Source organism: Podarcis filfolensis (assembly GCF_964270895.1).
Source record: "Podarcis filfolensis genome assembly, chromosome: 16".
Taxonomy (NCBI): Eukaryota; Metazoa; Chordata; class Lepidosauria; order Squamata; family Lacertidae; genus Podarcis; species Podarcis filfolensis.
Genome location: NC_139620.1, coordinates 3,483,089 through 3,497,303, shown reverse-complemented (window position 1 = coordinate 3,497,303; position 14,215 = coordinate 3,483,089). Strand labels below are relative to the sequence as shown.

At 47.4% G+C, this 14,215-nt stretch overlaps 2 protein-coding genes and 1 long non-coding RNA gene across 7 annotated transcripts in view; 2 read left to right on the top strand and 1 right to left on the bottom strand.

Annotated features, from left to right (window-relative positions):
* The window catches only part of ARNT (aryl hydrocarbon receptor nuclear translocator), a 37,495-nt gene extending 34,704 nt beyond the window's left edge, over window positions 1-2,791 (top strand). For all 4 annotated transcript variants that reach the window (XM_083591094.1, XM_083591096.1, XM_083591095.1 and 1 more), the window contains one exon: window positions 619-2,791. In XM_083591094.1, the coding sequence (XP_083447220.1) occupies window positions 619-708 (90 nt within the window). In that variant the 3' untranslated portion in view covers window positions 709-2,791. The remainder of the gene's footprint in view (window positions 1-618) is intronic.
* Window positions 2,792-3,771: 980 nt separating this feature from the next.
* LOC310751948 overlaps window positions 3,772-14,215 on the bottom strand; it is a 25,184-nt gene continuing 14,740 nt past the window's right edge. The window contains exons 5-6 of the long non-coding RNA XR_014542710.1: window positions 7,523-7,698; window positions 3,772-6,229 (exon numbers count right to left, since the gene is read on the bottom strand). This is a non-coding gene — a long non-coding RNA (uncharacterized lncRNA). The remainder of the gene's footprint in view (window positions 6,230-7,522; window positions 7,699-14,215) is intronic.
* CTSK (cathepsin K) overlaps window positions 10,938-14,215 on the top strand; it is a 7,074-nt gene continuing 3,796 nt past the window's right edge. Inside the window, exons 1-3 of one of the 2 annotated variants that reach the window (XM_083591479.1) lie at window positions 10,938-11,208; window positions 13,098-13,230; window positions 13,588-13,710. In XM_083591479.1, coding sequence (XP_083447605.1) covers window positions 13,099-13,230; window positions 13,588-13,710 — 255 coding nt within the window. In that variant the 5' untranslated portion in view covers window positions 10,938-11,208; window position 13,098. Of the gene's footprint in view, window positions 11,209-11,865; window positions 12,575-13,097; window positions 13,231-13,587; window positions 13,711-14,215 lie in introns of those variants that run through there. The other variant, XM_083591480.1, reaches the window with a different exon arrangement.

Here is a 14,215-nt window from a genome sequence, read left to right as displayed (position 1 = left end):
AAAGTAGTATAAAGGTAAAGGTAAAGGTAAAGGTAAAGGGACCCCTGACCATTAGGTCCAGTCGTGACTGACTCTGGGGTTGCGGCGCTCATCTCGCTTTACTGGCCAAGGGAGCCAGCATACAGCTTCCCGGTCATGTGGCCAGCATGACTAAGCTGCTTCTGGCGAACCAGAGCAGTGCACGGAAACGCCGTTTACTTTCCCGCCGGGGCGGTACCTATTTATCTACTTGCACTTTGAGGTGCTTTCGAACTGCTAGGTGGGCAGGAGCAGGGACTGAGCAACGGGAGCTCACCCCGTTGCGGGGATTCGAACCGCCAACCTTCTGATCAGCAAGTCCTAGGCTCTGTGGTTTAACCCACAGCGCCACCCGCGTCCCTAAAGTGGTATAAGGGTGCTTTAAATGTATGATCCAGAAGGGATCTGAGTTAATACAGATAAAGGTTTTACATAGCACATTTGAGGGTTCATTTTTGGGGGCGCTGTTAAATGTTTGCAAGTTGGAAACCCTTCTCCTGCATTCAGGAACCACTTTCTGCCCGTCCTAGAAGATACAGTGCACTGTTACCTAAGCAACGATAATTTCAGTCTCATTTTCGAATTCCCTTTCATTTACAGGACATGTTGTCCATGCTAGGGGAACAAGGAGCCAGCTACAACAACGAAGAGTTTCCCGAGCTGAACATGTTCCCCCCCTTTTCGGAATAAGGATGGGAAAAGATCTGTGCAGATGGTGCAGTTTCCCCTGGCCCCCCGTGTAGCGACGCAGGGAGGGAGGAGCGTTTGTGACTCCCCCCACCCTTTCTAACTTCTGTCAAAGACTGCCAAAGTCTTCCTACTTCTGGGAAGCAGAAGCGCTGCAGGCGAGGCGTTGCAGAGGGAGTCCGGCTCGTTCCCAACTTGGGTGGAGTCTCCGGCGAGGCCGCTGTTTCCCTCCTTCCTGGAAGACCTGCCGCAAACCGGTTGTGTTTTGGAGAAAGCCGCGTGTGCAGAGTCCAAAAGCAGTCGCGAGGACTTGGGGAGCCCGATGAGTGGACGATGCTCAGTGTGCGATCATCAGGGATTTTTAAAAGCTCAATGGGTGTTTGGTTTTTTAAAAAAGAAACACCCTACGCCATAACCTTTTATACATATATACATATATATATATAAATATATCAAAATTGTATTCTTGTTTATACGATGTCAGGGAATGGGGGCAGAATTTGCCCCCTGAAATGATGCTTAAAGCGCTGTGTAATTCCGTCACCTGTGAACACCCGAGGCATATAGAGGAACTCGTTGCCGCACACTCGTTTCACTAGCGTCCGCACTCGTGTGTTCAGGTCTTGCACGTTATCTCCCTCGAGCAGTGCTAATGAAATGGAGGGGTCTGCCTGCCCCCACCCCAACAGTTCACCCTGCTGGGCTAGCAACTTTCTCAAGTGCCCCCCTTTCCCAGCAGCCGCCAAGCCCCCCACCAGGGCTTGAATGCTGTGTATGTCTTTAGAGCATTGTGCTCTCCCCATAATGTATAGGGGAACTGGGATGCCAGCCGGCACTGGGAACAACAAGGAAGTTGGGGGACATTGAAGCTGGCTGCACCTGGCTAGTCAAGGAAAAAGTAGGCATGGCTTGTCCTGAAGGAAGCCTTCAGGTTCCTCTGTTCTCTGGAAACACAGACAAGCAAGTGTGGTGTTTGCCTTCTGGGATGATGAGACTCAAGATATCCTCCATTGAAGCTGGCCCTGTTTCCTCCCATAACCTGTGCAATTAAAAGTGGGCCTCGCTCATTAGCGGAACCCTCTTGGCTTCCTTTTTTCTTGTAACGCTTCAGGACGGGGGACACTTCCAAGCCATAAAAAGCATCCGTATAACAAAAGCTTTTTGTTGTTGTTGCATTGTTGAGGATTTTGGGGTTCACGTGGGTCCCCTTTGTGTCCATCTCTCTCTTAATGTGAAATGGGACAGGGCTGCAATCTTCCCCCGGCGCTCACACAATTCTGGAAACAAGCAGATTTAATCTGAGCAGGTTTCCTGTCCATCTGTTGTTCCTGGTGATGTCTTCCCCTCCCCCCCTTCTTCAGTGGGGGGTAAAGAACACACATACCTGTCTCTCCCCCCCCCCCCAATCCAGGCATCATCCTGCTCACCTGTTCTAGGGGGTGGGGAGTAAGAATTGAGATGAGACGATGGGAACCTTGTTCTGGAGATGTGTGATCGTCATCGAAATATACTTACATTTGTCATGAAGCCTGAATTCTTGGAATCTACCACTGTCTTCTTTCATAAATCTCAGTTGAAAGTGGGGTGCACCCCAGGCTTTGGATAGAGGGGAAGACTGTTCCTCTCGTGTTCCAGAAGTTATGTGTACGATATTGAATAGTGTAACAATGCAGTGCTGTCTTTTCTGAGAAGGAAAAATGAAAGATCAGGACAAATTCTTTTAAAAACCCACGGCGATTCTCATTTCTATCTTGCAAAACTCAGCCATTGTTTGCCAAAGTGCAGGGATTGATCTCCTGGCGTCCCAAAAATATGGCACCAACCACTTTGCGATTTAAAAGCAACAATAACTTTTTAGTAATGACTGCAGAATTCAGCATCTGGATAATTTCTAGTTCTTTCCCCCCCTTTTTGTGTACTTTAAAAAAAATCAAGTTTCTGGCCCTCATGATGAAGAGGACCAGCTTGATGATGTCTGTGGGCCCGTATCTCAGAAGCATTTTACTGTTTTTCGTGTCGGCCTTTTGTCCCTTGCCCTGGCTTAACAGAGCAATTATGCAAAATAAACGATATGCCATATGTTTTATTCATGATGTTGTGCTCAGCTTTGATGAGAAAAGAGTTTCTTTTTTCCTGAATTTCAGCTGGTGGGTTTTAAGAATACAGGAGTATGGTGTTTCCCCAGGGCCAGATTAACTTGGACCACTGTGCCAGCTCAGGCTCATGTGCTGTGGGATAGACATTGGGATTCAGAATCTCATCAGGCTGTGCTTTGGGGTCTGTTTCCTGAGGTGGGGCGTTGTGGGGGGTGTCAGCTGACCAGTACTTCAAAAGTGGTGCGTACCTGACACCTCGAGGATTAGGATCTCCCCCAGCTTTCCTAGAAATGCCACAGGGGATTGAATTTGGGGCCTTCTGCATGCAAGGCAGGTGTTCTATTGCTGAGCTGCAACCCTTCTCTGTACCCATGATGCTCCATGACCCACAAGGCACCCTGAGCATGCATGCAATGGGGCACAGGCTGGCAGTAAGAAAGAAACCTTGGTACAGAAGGCAGCATCCATCTCTCCTGCCCAAGAGCCTGAACGTTGCCCACCTCCCCACCCCAATGCCAGTTTACCCACAGTGCACTGCGCTGCAGCCCACCCCCACCACCCTTATCACTGAGCTACTTGCAAGAAAAAATAAAGTAAGATCCCAGTCCTCATGGTTCTTAATGAGACTGGACAAAGGTTTATTTTTTTTCTAGCAGACCTGTGAACTGGCAGAGACACTTCTGCAGAGCCAATGGCTCGTTTACGTAATAATCCATGGTTCATTACACTGGGTGCTTTCCCCACAACGGCCAGAAACGAGGAGCAGCTTGCCCTGTTTCCTGGTACTCCCAGGATATATTGCTTCTATATCTGGAGGCTCTGTTGTGCATAAATAGATATCAGGAGATCCATGTAAACTCATTTAATCCTTTTTTAATAAGAGCCATTACTTCCCTCTCTCAACAGAGAAAAAAATCGGTTTGGCCACGCTGCATTTAACCTCCGAAGAATCCTGGGAACTCGTTTGTTAGGGGTGCTGGGAAACGCAGCTACAGTTCCCAGGATTTTTTGGGGGGGAGCCTTAAATGTATGGGGTGTAGGGCAGCCACAACCTTTCTTCTACATGGACACAAACCACGTAGCAGCTGCCTTACACGGAGTTGGAAGGGACCCTGTGGCCATGTAGCCCACCCCCTGCAATGCAGGAACATTGGTCCATTTCACTTAGGGATGCCTACTTTGGCTGGCTGGCTCAGGTTCTCGGGGGATTATTTCTAAAACTGGAACTGCCAGTGATTCTATCTGGGACTGTTCCACACGCTCAGCTGGTGCCCTCCCTCAGATCTCTGACGTGGTTACAGCCTTAACACTCACCTAGCTCAGGTAAACATGCAACGCCATGATGACAGAGCAGCTACAACAAAAGGCCTGTCAATTTTACTCCCAGTCCCTAGCTCAGTGTCTTAACCACTACCCCACACTGCCCCAGAGCATCCCCCGCCTCCCCCCCCCCCATCTCTCAGCCTCCTGCTTCTGCCAGTTGAAGAGTTGAGATGCCTGCAACTGATGCTTCTGGCCAGGAGTTAACCTTCTCTGCCTTTTTCTTTTTACATCACTGGCTTCTGAATAGCTGCCTCCGCAAAGCCTGTATCAGAGGTTAAGCTCTGCTTCTCTCACCCCTTTTAAAGTTTCTGCCTCTGTGATGCTGCAGGGTGGCTCTGAAGAGGCCCAGGGACCAGAATAATAATGAGGACAATTTATACATTTCCCACAATCTACTGGTGTGCAGAACGGTATATATTGATTTACTTTGGCCTGTCCCACCAGGGAGTGCTCTTGCTTCACTTTCACATTCAGCTGTGTTTTTATTTACACAGAGTTCCAAGAGACCCAAAGGAGTCATCTAGTCCAACCCCCTGCCATCATGGCACCTTGAATGAGGCCCAGAAACAAACCGGCAACCGATGTAGCTGCTTTTAAGACGGGTTATGTGGGATCTAAACGGAATCCCAGCCAGTAGTCTGGCTGTGGCATTTTGGACCAATAGACCAAATCTCTCCCCCACTGCCACCACCAAATTCAGCCATTAAGCTCCCACAGGGGCAACTTTGGCCCATCCATTACTGCCTCCCATCCTAAGCTACCTCACAGGGCTGCTGGGAGGATATAGCGCCCCCTCAAGCTATTTGGAGGAAAGGAGGGATACATGTGAGATAGTTTAGCAAACTGGTATGTGTGTGTGTGAAGAAGCAGCTCAGATTTTGTGCCTAAAGAAAACCACTTCATGGCTTGCAGCAAAGTAGTCAGTTCTTCCTATGACCCATTTCCCATTTATTTTCGGGGGGAGGGAACCCACCACCAGCAGCAATATAGTCATAAGTTTCCCACTTCCTCCTTCCCACCCCCTGCTTCAGCTGAAAGGGCTCCTGTGCTTTTTATAGTTGTGGTGGAACCAACAGGTGGAGCTTTTGCCCAGCAGAGCAGCTGCCCGGGTTGAATGATCTTCCTGCAGAGGGAAGTATGCTAGAGGGAAGGGGAAATGGGTCCTGCATTTGCACTAACTAAGCTCTGAAAGAGTAGCTCTGTACGTGCTCATCAGCCAACCCTTGCACATCTTTGGGAACTACGATTCCCACTGGCTGGGGCTGACGGGAGCTGTAGTTCCACAACATCAGAAGAGTATTGGGCTGCGGTTTGCATTTTAAAGAGGACTGAAAGATCTTAAAACCAGGTCCCTGCAAGAAACAGACTTAGCAGCAGCTCCAGGGCAGCAGAAAAAGACAAATCAACAACTTCTTCATGTCTCACTTAACAAAAGGATGGCTAGTCTGTGACACTCCTAATGTGATTTTGTCATTGTTTAATGCATTTGTATATTGGCTCCCAGTTCATTTCTGAGCACAATTCAAAATGTTGGTGCTGACCTTTAAACCCCTAAACAGTCTCGGCCCAGTATACCTGAAGGAGCGTCTTCACCCCCATCATCCAGCCCAGACACTGAGGTCCAGCTCCAAGGGCCATCTGGCAGTTCCCTCACTGTGAGAAGCAAAGTTACAGGGAACCAGGCAGAGGGCCTTCTCAGTGGTGGCACCCTCCGCAGTGGAACACCCTCCCTTCAGATGTCAAGGGGATAGACAACTGCAGACTTTCCAGAGACATCTGAAGGCAGCCCTGTATCAGGAAGCTTTCATGCTGGAAGCCACCCAGAGTAGCTGGGTGAAAGCAGTCAGAGGCGTGGGGTATAAGTAATAAGTATTATTATTACTGTATTATTATTACTGTATTATTATTATTATTATTATTATTATTCCCAGGTTGGGATCCAAGGCAGCTTACAACATTTGAGGACAAAAATACAAAGCAATAAAAACAATCTAGTTAAAAGCAGTGATTATAATGCATCAGAACACGTTTAAAACTAGATATTAAAGCACAGCCTAACCTGACAGCAGCTCAGTGATCAGCATCGCCTGCACCTCAGGCTCAATCTAGACACATCAAAGAAGCGTTTCAATTAAATGCGTGGCAAACTTTGTATGAGAAATCGGGTTGGCAAAAATGGAACTCCACAGTGCCATCTGGCGTCGCAGTGTTAGAATGCATAAGCAATGAATATAAAGTGTTTCTTCTTTGCCAATGTAGCTGAGTCCCCTGTTTCCAAAGGTCTGTTTGAACAGGAAGGTTTCGCTCAGCTTGCTGGCGGAAAGAGCGAGCGAGGAGGGAGCCAGCCTCAGCCTGGCCTCTCTTGGGAGGGGATTCCACAATATGGAAGCAGCTGCAGAAAAGGCTCTCTCTTCTGTCATGCTTCTTATGTCGATGGGGTCAAGAGAAGGTTGTTAGACTCCAGTTCCCATCAGCGCTGGTGCTCAGGTCCTGCTTCTGGGATCCCCACTGGGGCACCTGGATGCCCACAGTGAGAACAGGAGGTTGGACTAGACGGCTACAGTATTCGTCTCATGCCAACAGCGGCAGCCTCAAAGAGGCCATAGCAGTTTGGGAGGTCTTGCATGACAAAACCTGCTTCCCTGGAAGATCAAACTTCTTGTGATAGAGGAAAGAAATGGCAGAACATACTAGGGACTCAGCCACATTAGTCAAAAAGCAACACTTTGAATGTGTTATGAACATGCAACACCAGATGATGCCAGAGAGCAAACAAATTTTCTATGCAGTATTTACATAGGTTTTTCCCCCCCTTTTGTTATAACGATTTAATTTCTGACATATTTATAGCGGTTTTTTCCTGTGTGTAGATCCACCCCAGGAAGTGTGGGACTGGTGCTCTGTTTGACACGTCATCTAACCTCCTCACAAACAAATTAGAACGAAGGCTCCTGAAATAGTTAACATCATCTGACATCCCTGCAGACAGATCAGGATAAATGTTTGATAAAGATGTTGTCTGGAAGTGGCTGTATATGGTCACTGCCAGCTAGGAAGCCTTAATCCAAGGCAGCAACCATTGCTGGACCTTGGCACGTCAAATCCCCCCTGTTAATTAATAATTATGCCTTGTGTAATTCTGTCTGCTCTGAAAATCAACTGCTGCCTCTGGCCTGATCTGCAAAAACAAGCAACCCATGGGCAGCTGCCAGATGTTAGCAAGAGTCATGCATCGTGGGAAAGGGAGCCTCTTTTGCACCTGCACCTGCAGGTGGGGGCGACTGACATCTTAACTTTCCACATGGTTTCATTGTAAATGCACCCAGGTGTTATTTTCTGCTTCTGGATCGAGTCCTGCTTCTGAAACATGTCCCCCAAAGAGATTTCGGCCAACCAACCTGGTGCTCCCAGCTGTGCTCTACAGCCATATTGGCCAGGGGTTATGGGAGTTGTAGTCCTCAGACATCTGGAGGGCAGCGCATTGGCGAAGGCTGGATGTAAGCTGTTTGCAGTTAGGCTCTCCTTTGAAAATCAAAACCTCTCTGGTTTGCTGTGCTGCCAGAATTGTAGTTTTCTGCAAAAAGAGCACATTCCTGATGTGAAGCTGGTGACTCAAGTCACATCTTTTCATTTAAGATCTCCCACCTCCTAGTTTTCCTTTCTTCCCACCTAAACTTTTTAAAAAAGGATGTAATTCAGTTTTGCATACTTAAGCTTGATTTCAGGGGCAGGAGACATTCTTTTCAGGGGCCAGATCCCCTCATAGTAGTAGTAGTATTAGTAGTAGTAGTAGTAATAATAATAATAATAATTTTATTTATACCCCGCCCTCCCCGGCCAGGGCCAGGCTCAGGGTGGCTGACACCAAATATGAATTACAAGAAATTACAATAGGGAACCTTTCAGGGGCCACATGCAGTGGTGGGCAGGACCAGATGCAATTGTGGGAAGGGCTGAGAACATAAGTAGGTGGAGTCATGGATCTGACTCTTACCATGCAAGGCTATATTCAAATCATGCAAAACTCAGATATTTCTACACCACCACCACTCAGGAGAGTCCTGAGACCACATGCAGCCCCCAAGCCCAAGGATTCCACCCCTATGGGGTATTCATTCGTTTGCTTTCTAATTTCTGTGTATTGTGTGCTGCCCTCTCCCAAAGCATCCATGGCACCAACACAACATAAACCCCAAGCAGCCACTGTGAAGAAAAGCAGTCTGAATTCTGAAATCAAATTCTCATTAGCCTGGCTTCCACTTCATTTGCTTGGGAGCCAGAACATTTTGTGTTGCTAGATGTGACTCTTGCCTTCTCTGTGTCATGTGGGGCCTTACGAATCTCCAGTTGGAAATTCCCTGTTATTCATACATATACACACATGCACAAGCATTGACTTATGACAATTTTTAGCAAACCAAGGTGAGCTCAAGGTCAACTGCTCATTGCATTCCTGCTGCTGTAGGTTTTGGTGCCCTGTGCCTGCCCAACCCAGAATTTGGAAGGGATGGGGCTGGGAAATAACAAAACCAGCTCCAAATCAATCCCAAAATCTCCTTTTCAAAGCCAGCAGGAGAAACAGCCTTGATTGAGATTCTACTCTTTTATCTCTGCAGCTCTGAACACTCTGAACAATCAAAGGCAGCTTGCAGAAATATTCGAGAAGGAAAACGCAAGATAGATCCTCACAATGCCGCTATGCTAAATGGCAGAAACTCAAATAAAGGCGTGTGGGTTGTGTCGAACGAGGCCATGATGCTTTGGGGCAAGCAAACCTTAATTCATTTCTTTATTCTTATGTTTATATCCTGTCTTTCCTCCAAGGAGCTGCAGGCAGGGTCTGTGGTTCTTTCTCCCTCTCCCCATTTCATCCTCACAACAACCCTGCGAAGTAGGCTAGACTGTGAGACTGGCCCACGGTCACCCAGTAAGAGCTCTGTGGCCAAGTGGGGAGTTGAACCCTGGATTTCTCAGGTCCCCCCAGCCTAACACTCTAACCAAGGCACCACACTGGCTCTGAGAGACAGCATATCAAAGATTTGCATTGGGTCAAAAGAAGCCCAGACAAATGTTTTACCTCTTCCCCCTTCCCACCTACCACTCCCCAGCTGCCTGAGTATAGATTTTTTCCAAATGGTATGTTCTCAAAACAGTTTTTTCCCCAATTCCATGAAAAATGAACACAATCCTCGGAAATGGTGTTGCTTTGATGCCTTGCTATATCTTATTAAGAACATAAGACTAGCCTGCTGGATCAGGCCAATGCCCCATCTAGTTCAGCATCCTGTTCTCACAGCGGCCAACCTGAAGCCTGTTGGAAACCTGCAAGCAGGACCTGAGCACAAGAGCCCTCTCCCCTCCTGTGGTTTCCAGCAACTGGTATTCAGAAGTATTGCTGCCTCCAACTATGGAAGAAGAAGAGCCATCATGACTAGCAGCCATCAGAAGTTTTCTCCTCCGTTAATTTTATCTTCTATGCTGTTTTAACACCTACATGAAACCACTGAGTGGGGTTATCCAGAGTTTTGGATATGCTGATGACACTCAGCTCTGCTTGTCATTTACATCTGCAGGTGAGGCTGTGGATGTGCTGGACCGGTGTCTTGCCTCAGTGCTGGACTGGATGAGAGCCAACGAACTGGAGTTCAATCCAGATAAGACAGAGGCACTTTTGATGGGTGGCTCCCTAGACTGGATGGATGGGAGGTGGCCCGCTCTTGATGGGGTCACACTCCCTCTGAAGGAGTAGGGATGCAGCTTGGGGGTTCTTCTGGATCCATTGCTGTCACCTGAGACTCAGGTGGCCTCGGTGACACCGAGTTCCTTCCATCAGCTTGGGTTGATGGCCCAGTTGCGCCCCTATCTACTCCAGTAACCTACTAAACGTGTTATACGTGGGGCTGCCTCTGAAGACGGTTCAGAAACGTCGGCTGGTACAGAATTCAGTGGCCAGGTTGTTCACCGTAGCAAGATGGTTTGAGCATATTACAACGATCCTAGCCTGACTACACTGGTAGCCAATTAGTTTCCAGGCCCAACTCAAAATGCTGGTGTTGACCGATAAAGTCTGAAACGGCTTGGGACCGCGATAACTCTAAGTGGACCACCTCTCCCCATATGAACCTACCCAGACCCTGTGATCATCATCAGAGGCCCTCCTCCAAGAGAGATCTGGAAGGTGGAAACACAAGAACAGGCCTTTTCTACAGGGGTTCCCCTTCATTACATATCTTTAGGCACCATGCAGAATCATTTCACTTCAACCAGGCATTTGGCTGATTAAACATTCTATAGCTTTTAAAATGTGTTTCTGGGAGGGGGGGTTCTCGGTCTGTTTTTGTTTTATTATGTATTTTGTATTCTCATTTTGTATTTTGTTGTTCTGAACTGCCCTGCGATCTTCAGATGAAGGGTGGTATGCAAATTAATTAAACAGCAATAATAAATATATAATAATAATAATTTGTCTAATCTTCTTTAAAAGCAATCTAGGTTGGTGGCCGTCATTGCCTCCTAAGTTTCACAGTTTAACTATGTGCTGCATGAAGAAGGACTTTCTACTGTTCCTTTTGTAAAATGGGATTTGTGTTATTTGCGAAGCGAGTTTAATGTTTTGAAAGTACCTAGCAAATTTGTTACTTATTCTTTATTAGGTTACAGCTAACTAAGCTCTACTCAGAGTAGATCCATATCCCTCTGCTCTGAGCAGGAGTAGCACTGGATTGGAAACTGTTTTTCCCACCCACTTCCTGTCAGAGCTGAAGTTCCGCCTGAGCCAGCTGGAAAAGTGATGTGATCTTTGCCAAAGGATCATGTGAGGAAGTTGATCCTCTTCCCGCAGCCAGGCCTCCCCACTCCCAGCCCCCCTCGTTCTCTTACCACGGGTCAGTCTGCAATCCTGAGTAAACTTTGCCTGAGACAAACAGCCCAGATTTTCCACCGCCTGGCTAGACTTCCTCAAAACCGGCTCAGCATAAAGCCAAGCAGCCCGCGGGCATTTGTCCACTCAGTTGCAATCTTTGGGTATTTTAAAAAGCAACTTCTGCCCTTGCAAGAGAACTTCGGTGGCTGAGTTTTAACTCAGGTAAGACAGCTGTAGAAGAGAGGGGGTGACTGGTCTACCAATTTCGGTTTCTGCTTTTTTCAGTCCTCTGCATCATTTCATGATTTATTTATTTTTTAAAAATGCATTTAGCATGTATTTCAACTGATAAACATCTTTTTGCATGCAATTTTTGCCCAATATACACATTGTTTGCAGGGAATTTAACATAATACATTTGGTTGCAGTTTTCACTAAACTGCATTTTTATTCATATGAATTCTTATACTCGTTTGGGAGATTGGGGTTGCATATCATAGAATCATAAAGGACTGTGAGGATTATCTAGTCCAACCTGCTGCAGTGCAGGAATATGCAGCTGTCCCTTACGGAAACTGAACCTGCAAACTGGGCATTATCCACACCATGCTCTAACCGACTGAGCATCAGAGAAATGCATTGCAAAATCTGGAGAGCGGTGAATTTTGAAGGATGGCTGTGTTTCAGTTTACGTGTTGTTTTGAGAGAAGCACAAATTATGTGGGTTTGCATTGAAACATGGGCCAAATCAAAGATGTCTTCTCCATCAACTAGACGACCCTTCTAGGGTGGGAAGTGGGTGGGGAAAACTCTATGATCCTATGATCTATGATCCCTTCATCCCTTATTAAGGCTCAAACCTTCCTTAAGGCTCAAACCTCCCATCAACCCTAACCAATGTCGCCGATGGTCAGCGATGGTAATCTAGACCTGCATCATCTGGAGGGCAACATGTTGGCCATCACTGCTACAGCCTTGCGGTGGTTTGTCAGTCATCTAAATCAGGCATGTAATGGGGGGACCTTTGGTCCTCTGCAGATGTTGCCGAGAGACTCCCTCTCTGGCAACCTGGAGATTTGCTGCCAGCCAAGCGTCAACAGCACTGAGCTAGATAGGCCCAGTGGCCCGACTCAGGATAAGACAGCTACTTCTTACGTTCCTCTTTAAATCAGCCCTTTCTTCAGAACCAAGAGGACTAGAATCTTACTTTATTTTGGGGGGTGGGAGGAACAAAAAATCCTCTGAAAGATCCCCTTAGAGGCCCAGTCCTATCTCTAGGAAGGGCTGTGAAAGGCTCCTGTCTGAAGCCCTGAACCTACAGGATTCCACTGAGATTTAGCTTGCCCCAGTTTTTCGGTTTATTTTTTTTTACTCCCTACGGAGCTGAACAAAGGTAACCAGATCTTGGTTTTGCTGAAAGTGATGACGTATGGCGCTGTTTAGTGTATAAATGGGAACCAGCTGTGGCGCTGCACGTGACTCTTTTATCTTCCTAGTCCTTTCAAAGGACGGGTTTTGGGGAGAGAGAGGGGGGAAGGGGCTGTAGAAGACAGAAAAATAACTTGTTTTCAGCAGAAGTGCCGTCCAGGTAGGTTTTGGGAGGCAGCAGTCCAACGCCCCACCCGGCAGAATGAGGGGGGACCCCAAACTTACCAAGACCAGCTCACTTCTTTTTGAACTCAGCAAACTTTACCAATCTAAAGAGCTGGCCTTTCCTTCAAAGAGCTCAGGACAAGCATACGTGGTTTTACCCAGTCAACACCCCTCCTCGTGCTATACCTTACAATGACCCAGTGAGGTCAGTAAGATTGGCAGATGAGGACTGGCCAGAGGTCCCACTCTAAACTTCCTGGGTGGGTGGCTGGCTGGGTTTGATCCTGTGCATCCTTACTCCCAAATCAGATCCAGCATCCATTAAAAGCGTGTGGCTTCCTGCAAAGGATCCTGGGAACAGATGTTTGTTCCAGGTGCTGGGGATTGCAGCACTGTGAGGGCTACGCTCCAGTCCGCAGGATTATTTGGGGGAAGCCATGTGCTTTAAAGGGACGGTGTGTATGTGACCTGATACTTTCCTCCCTTCCTCATCCTTGCCCTCCTTTCTCCCATTCCAGGATGTTGTGGACCACCTTCATACTAGCTGCCCTGTTGCCAATAGCCAAGGCTACTGATGGCTCTCCTGATGGAATGCTGGACTCTCAGTGGGAACTCTGGAAGAAAACCCACAGGAAGGAATATAATGGCAAGGTAGGGGGACTGGGCAGCAAGGCAGGAAGGGGCATTGACCCTAGCTGGTTCTGGAAATCCTCCTCAAATCTTTGCGGAACAACTCTAGTGGTTGCAAGATGGGCTGCTTTTTGTGCAGCATTGCGAGGAACAAAGATCTACCTTTCTGCTAGCAACAATTTGTTCACGCAGAGGGAATACCTGAAATTGTGCCCTTTGCACACAATAGAAACCGTTTCTGCTCCCGGCAGAACAGCAGGTGGTCAGGAGGGGTCCAGGTGAAACCTGGCTGGGGGGCGCTTCTGGACCAAGGGCCACCAGGGGTTATCCTGTACATTAAGATATTGAACTAACCTTTCGTCTTTTTGTAACCTACAGATGGATGAGGTCTCCCGGAGGCTTGTATGGGAGAAGAACCTTAAATACATCAACACCCATAACTTGGAATTTTCTCTGGGAAGGCACACTTTTGAATTGGCTATGAACCACCTGGGAGATATGGTAGGTAATGCTAGTGGTAGAAATTTGCTGGGGACATCTCTGCAGCGAAATAATCCAAAAGTGAAGATTGGTAACCTTTTAACTTGGGTGGGGGGATGGTGGTAACTGCCAATATTTTAGCTGACCAACCCCTTACGAAAGGCTGACTTATTTTTACATCCACCTGCCTCCACTGCTAATCCAGCTTCACTTCTGTTACCCTTCCACCACCTCTTTATAAATGTCTCCCTGGCCTCCAGTTTCGGAAAAACCTAGTAACCTGGGACACTTCTAGAAGTTCTTTTTACAGCACACGTATGACGATTCATGTTTATGATGAATATCCAGGCTGTGACACGTGATCCTAATTTCAATACTATTTGCACCTGCAAGCGTTTGAGGCGGTCACACTGCTTCATTTCCAATCAGTGCGTATCCCTGTAACTTCTTGCTGAAATCCTGTAACTTTTCATACCACTAATGTTCTGGTGTTTGTTTCGGGTTATTTTGTCCCCACACCCTTTGT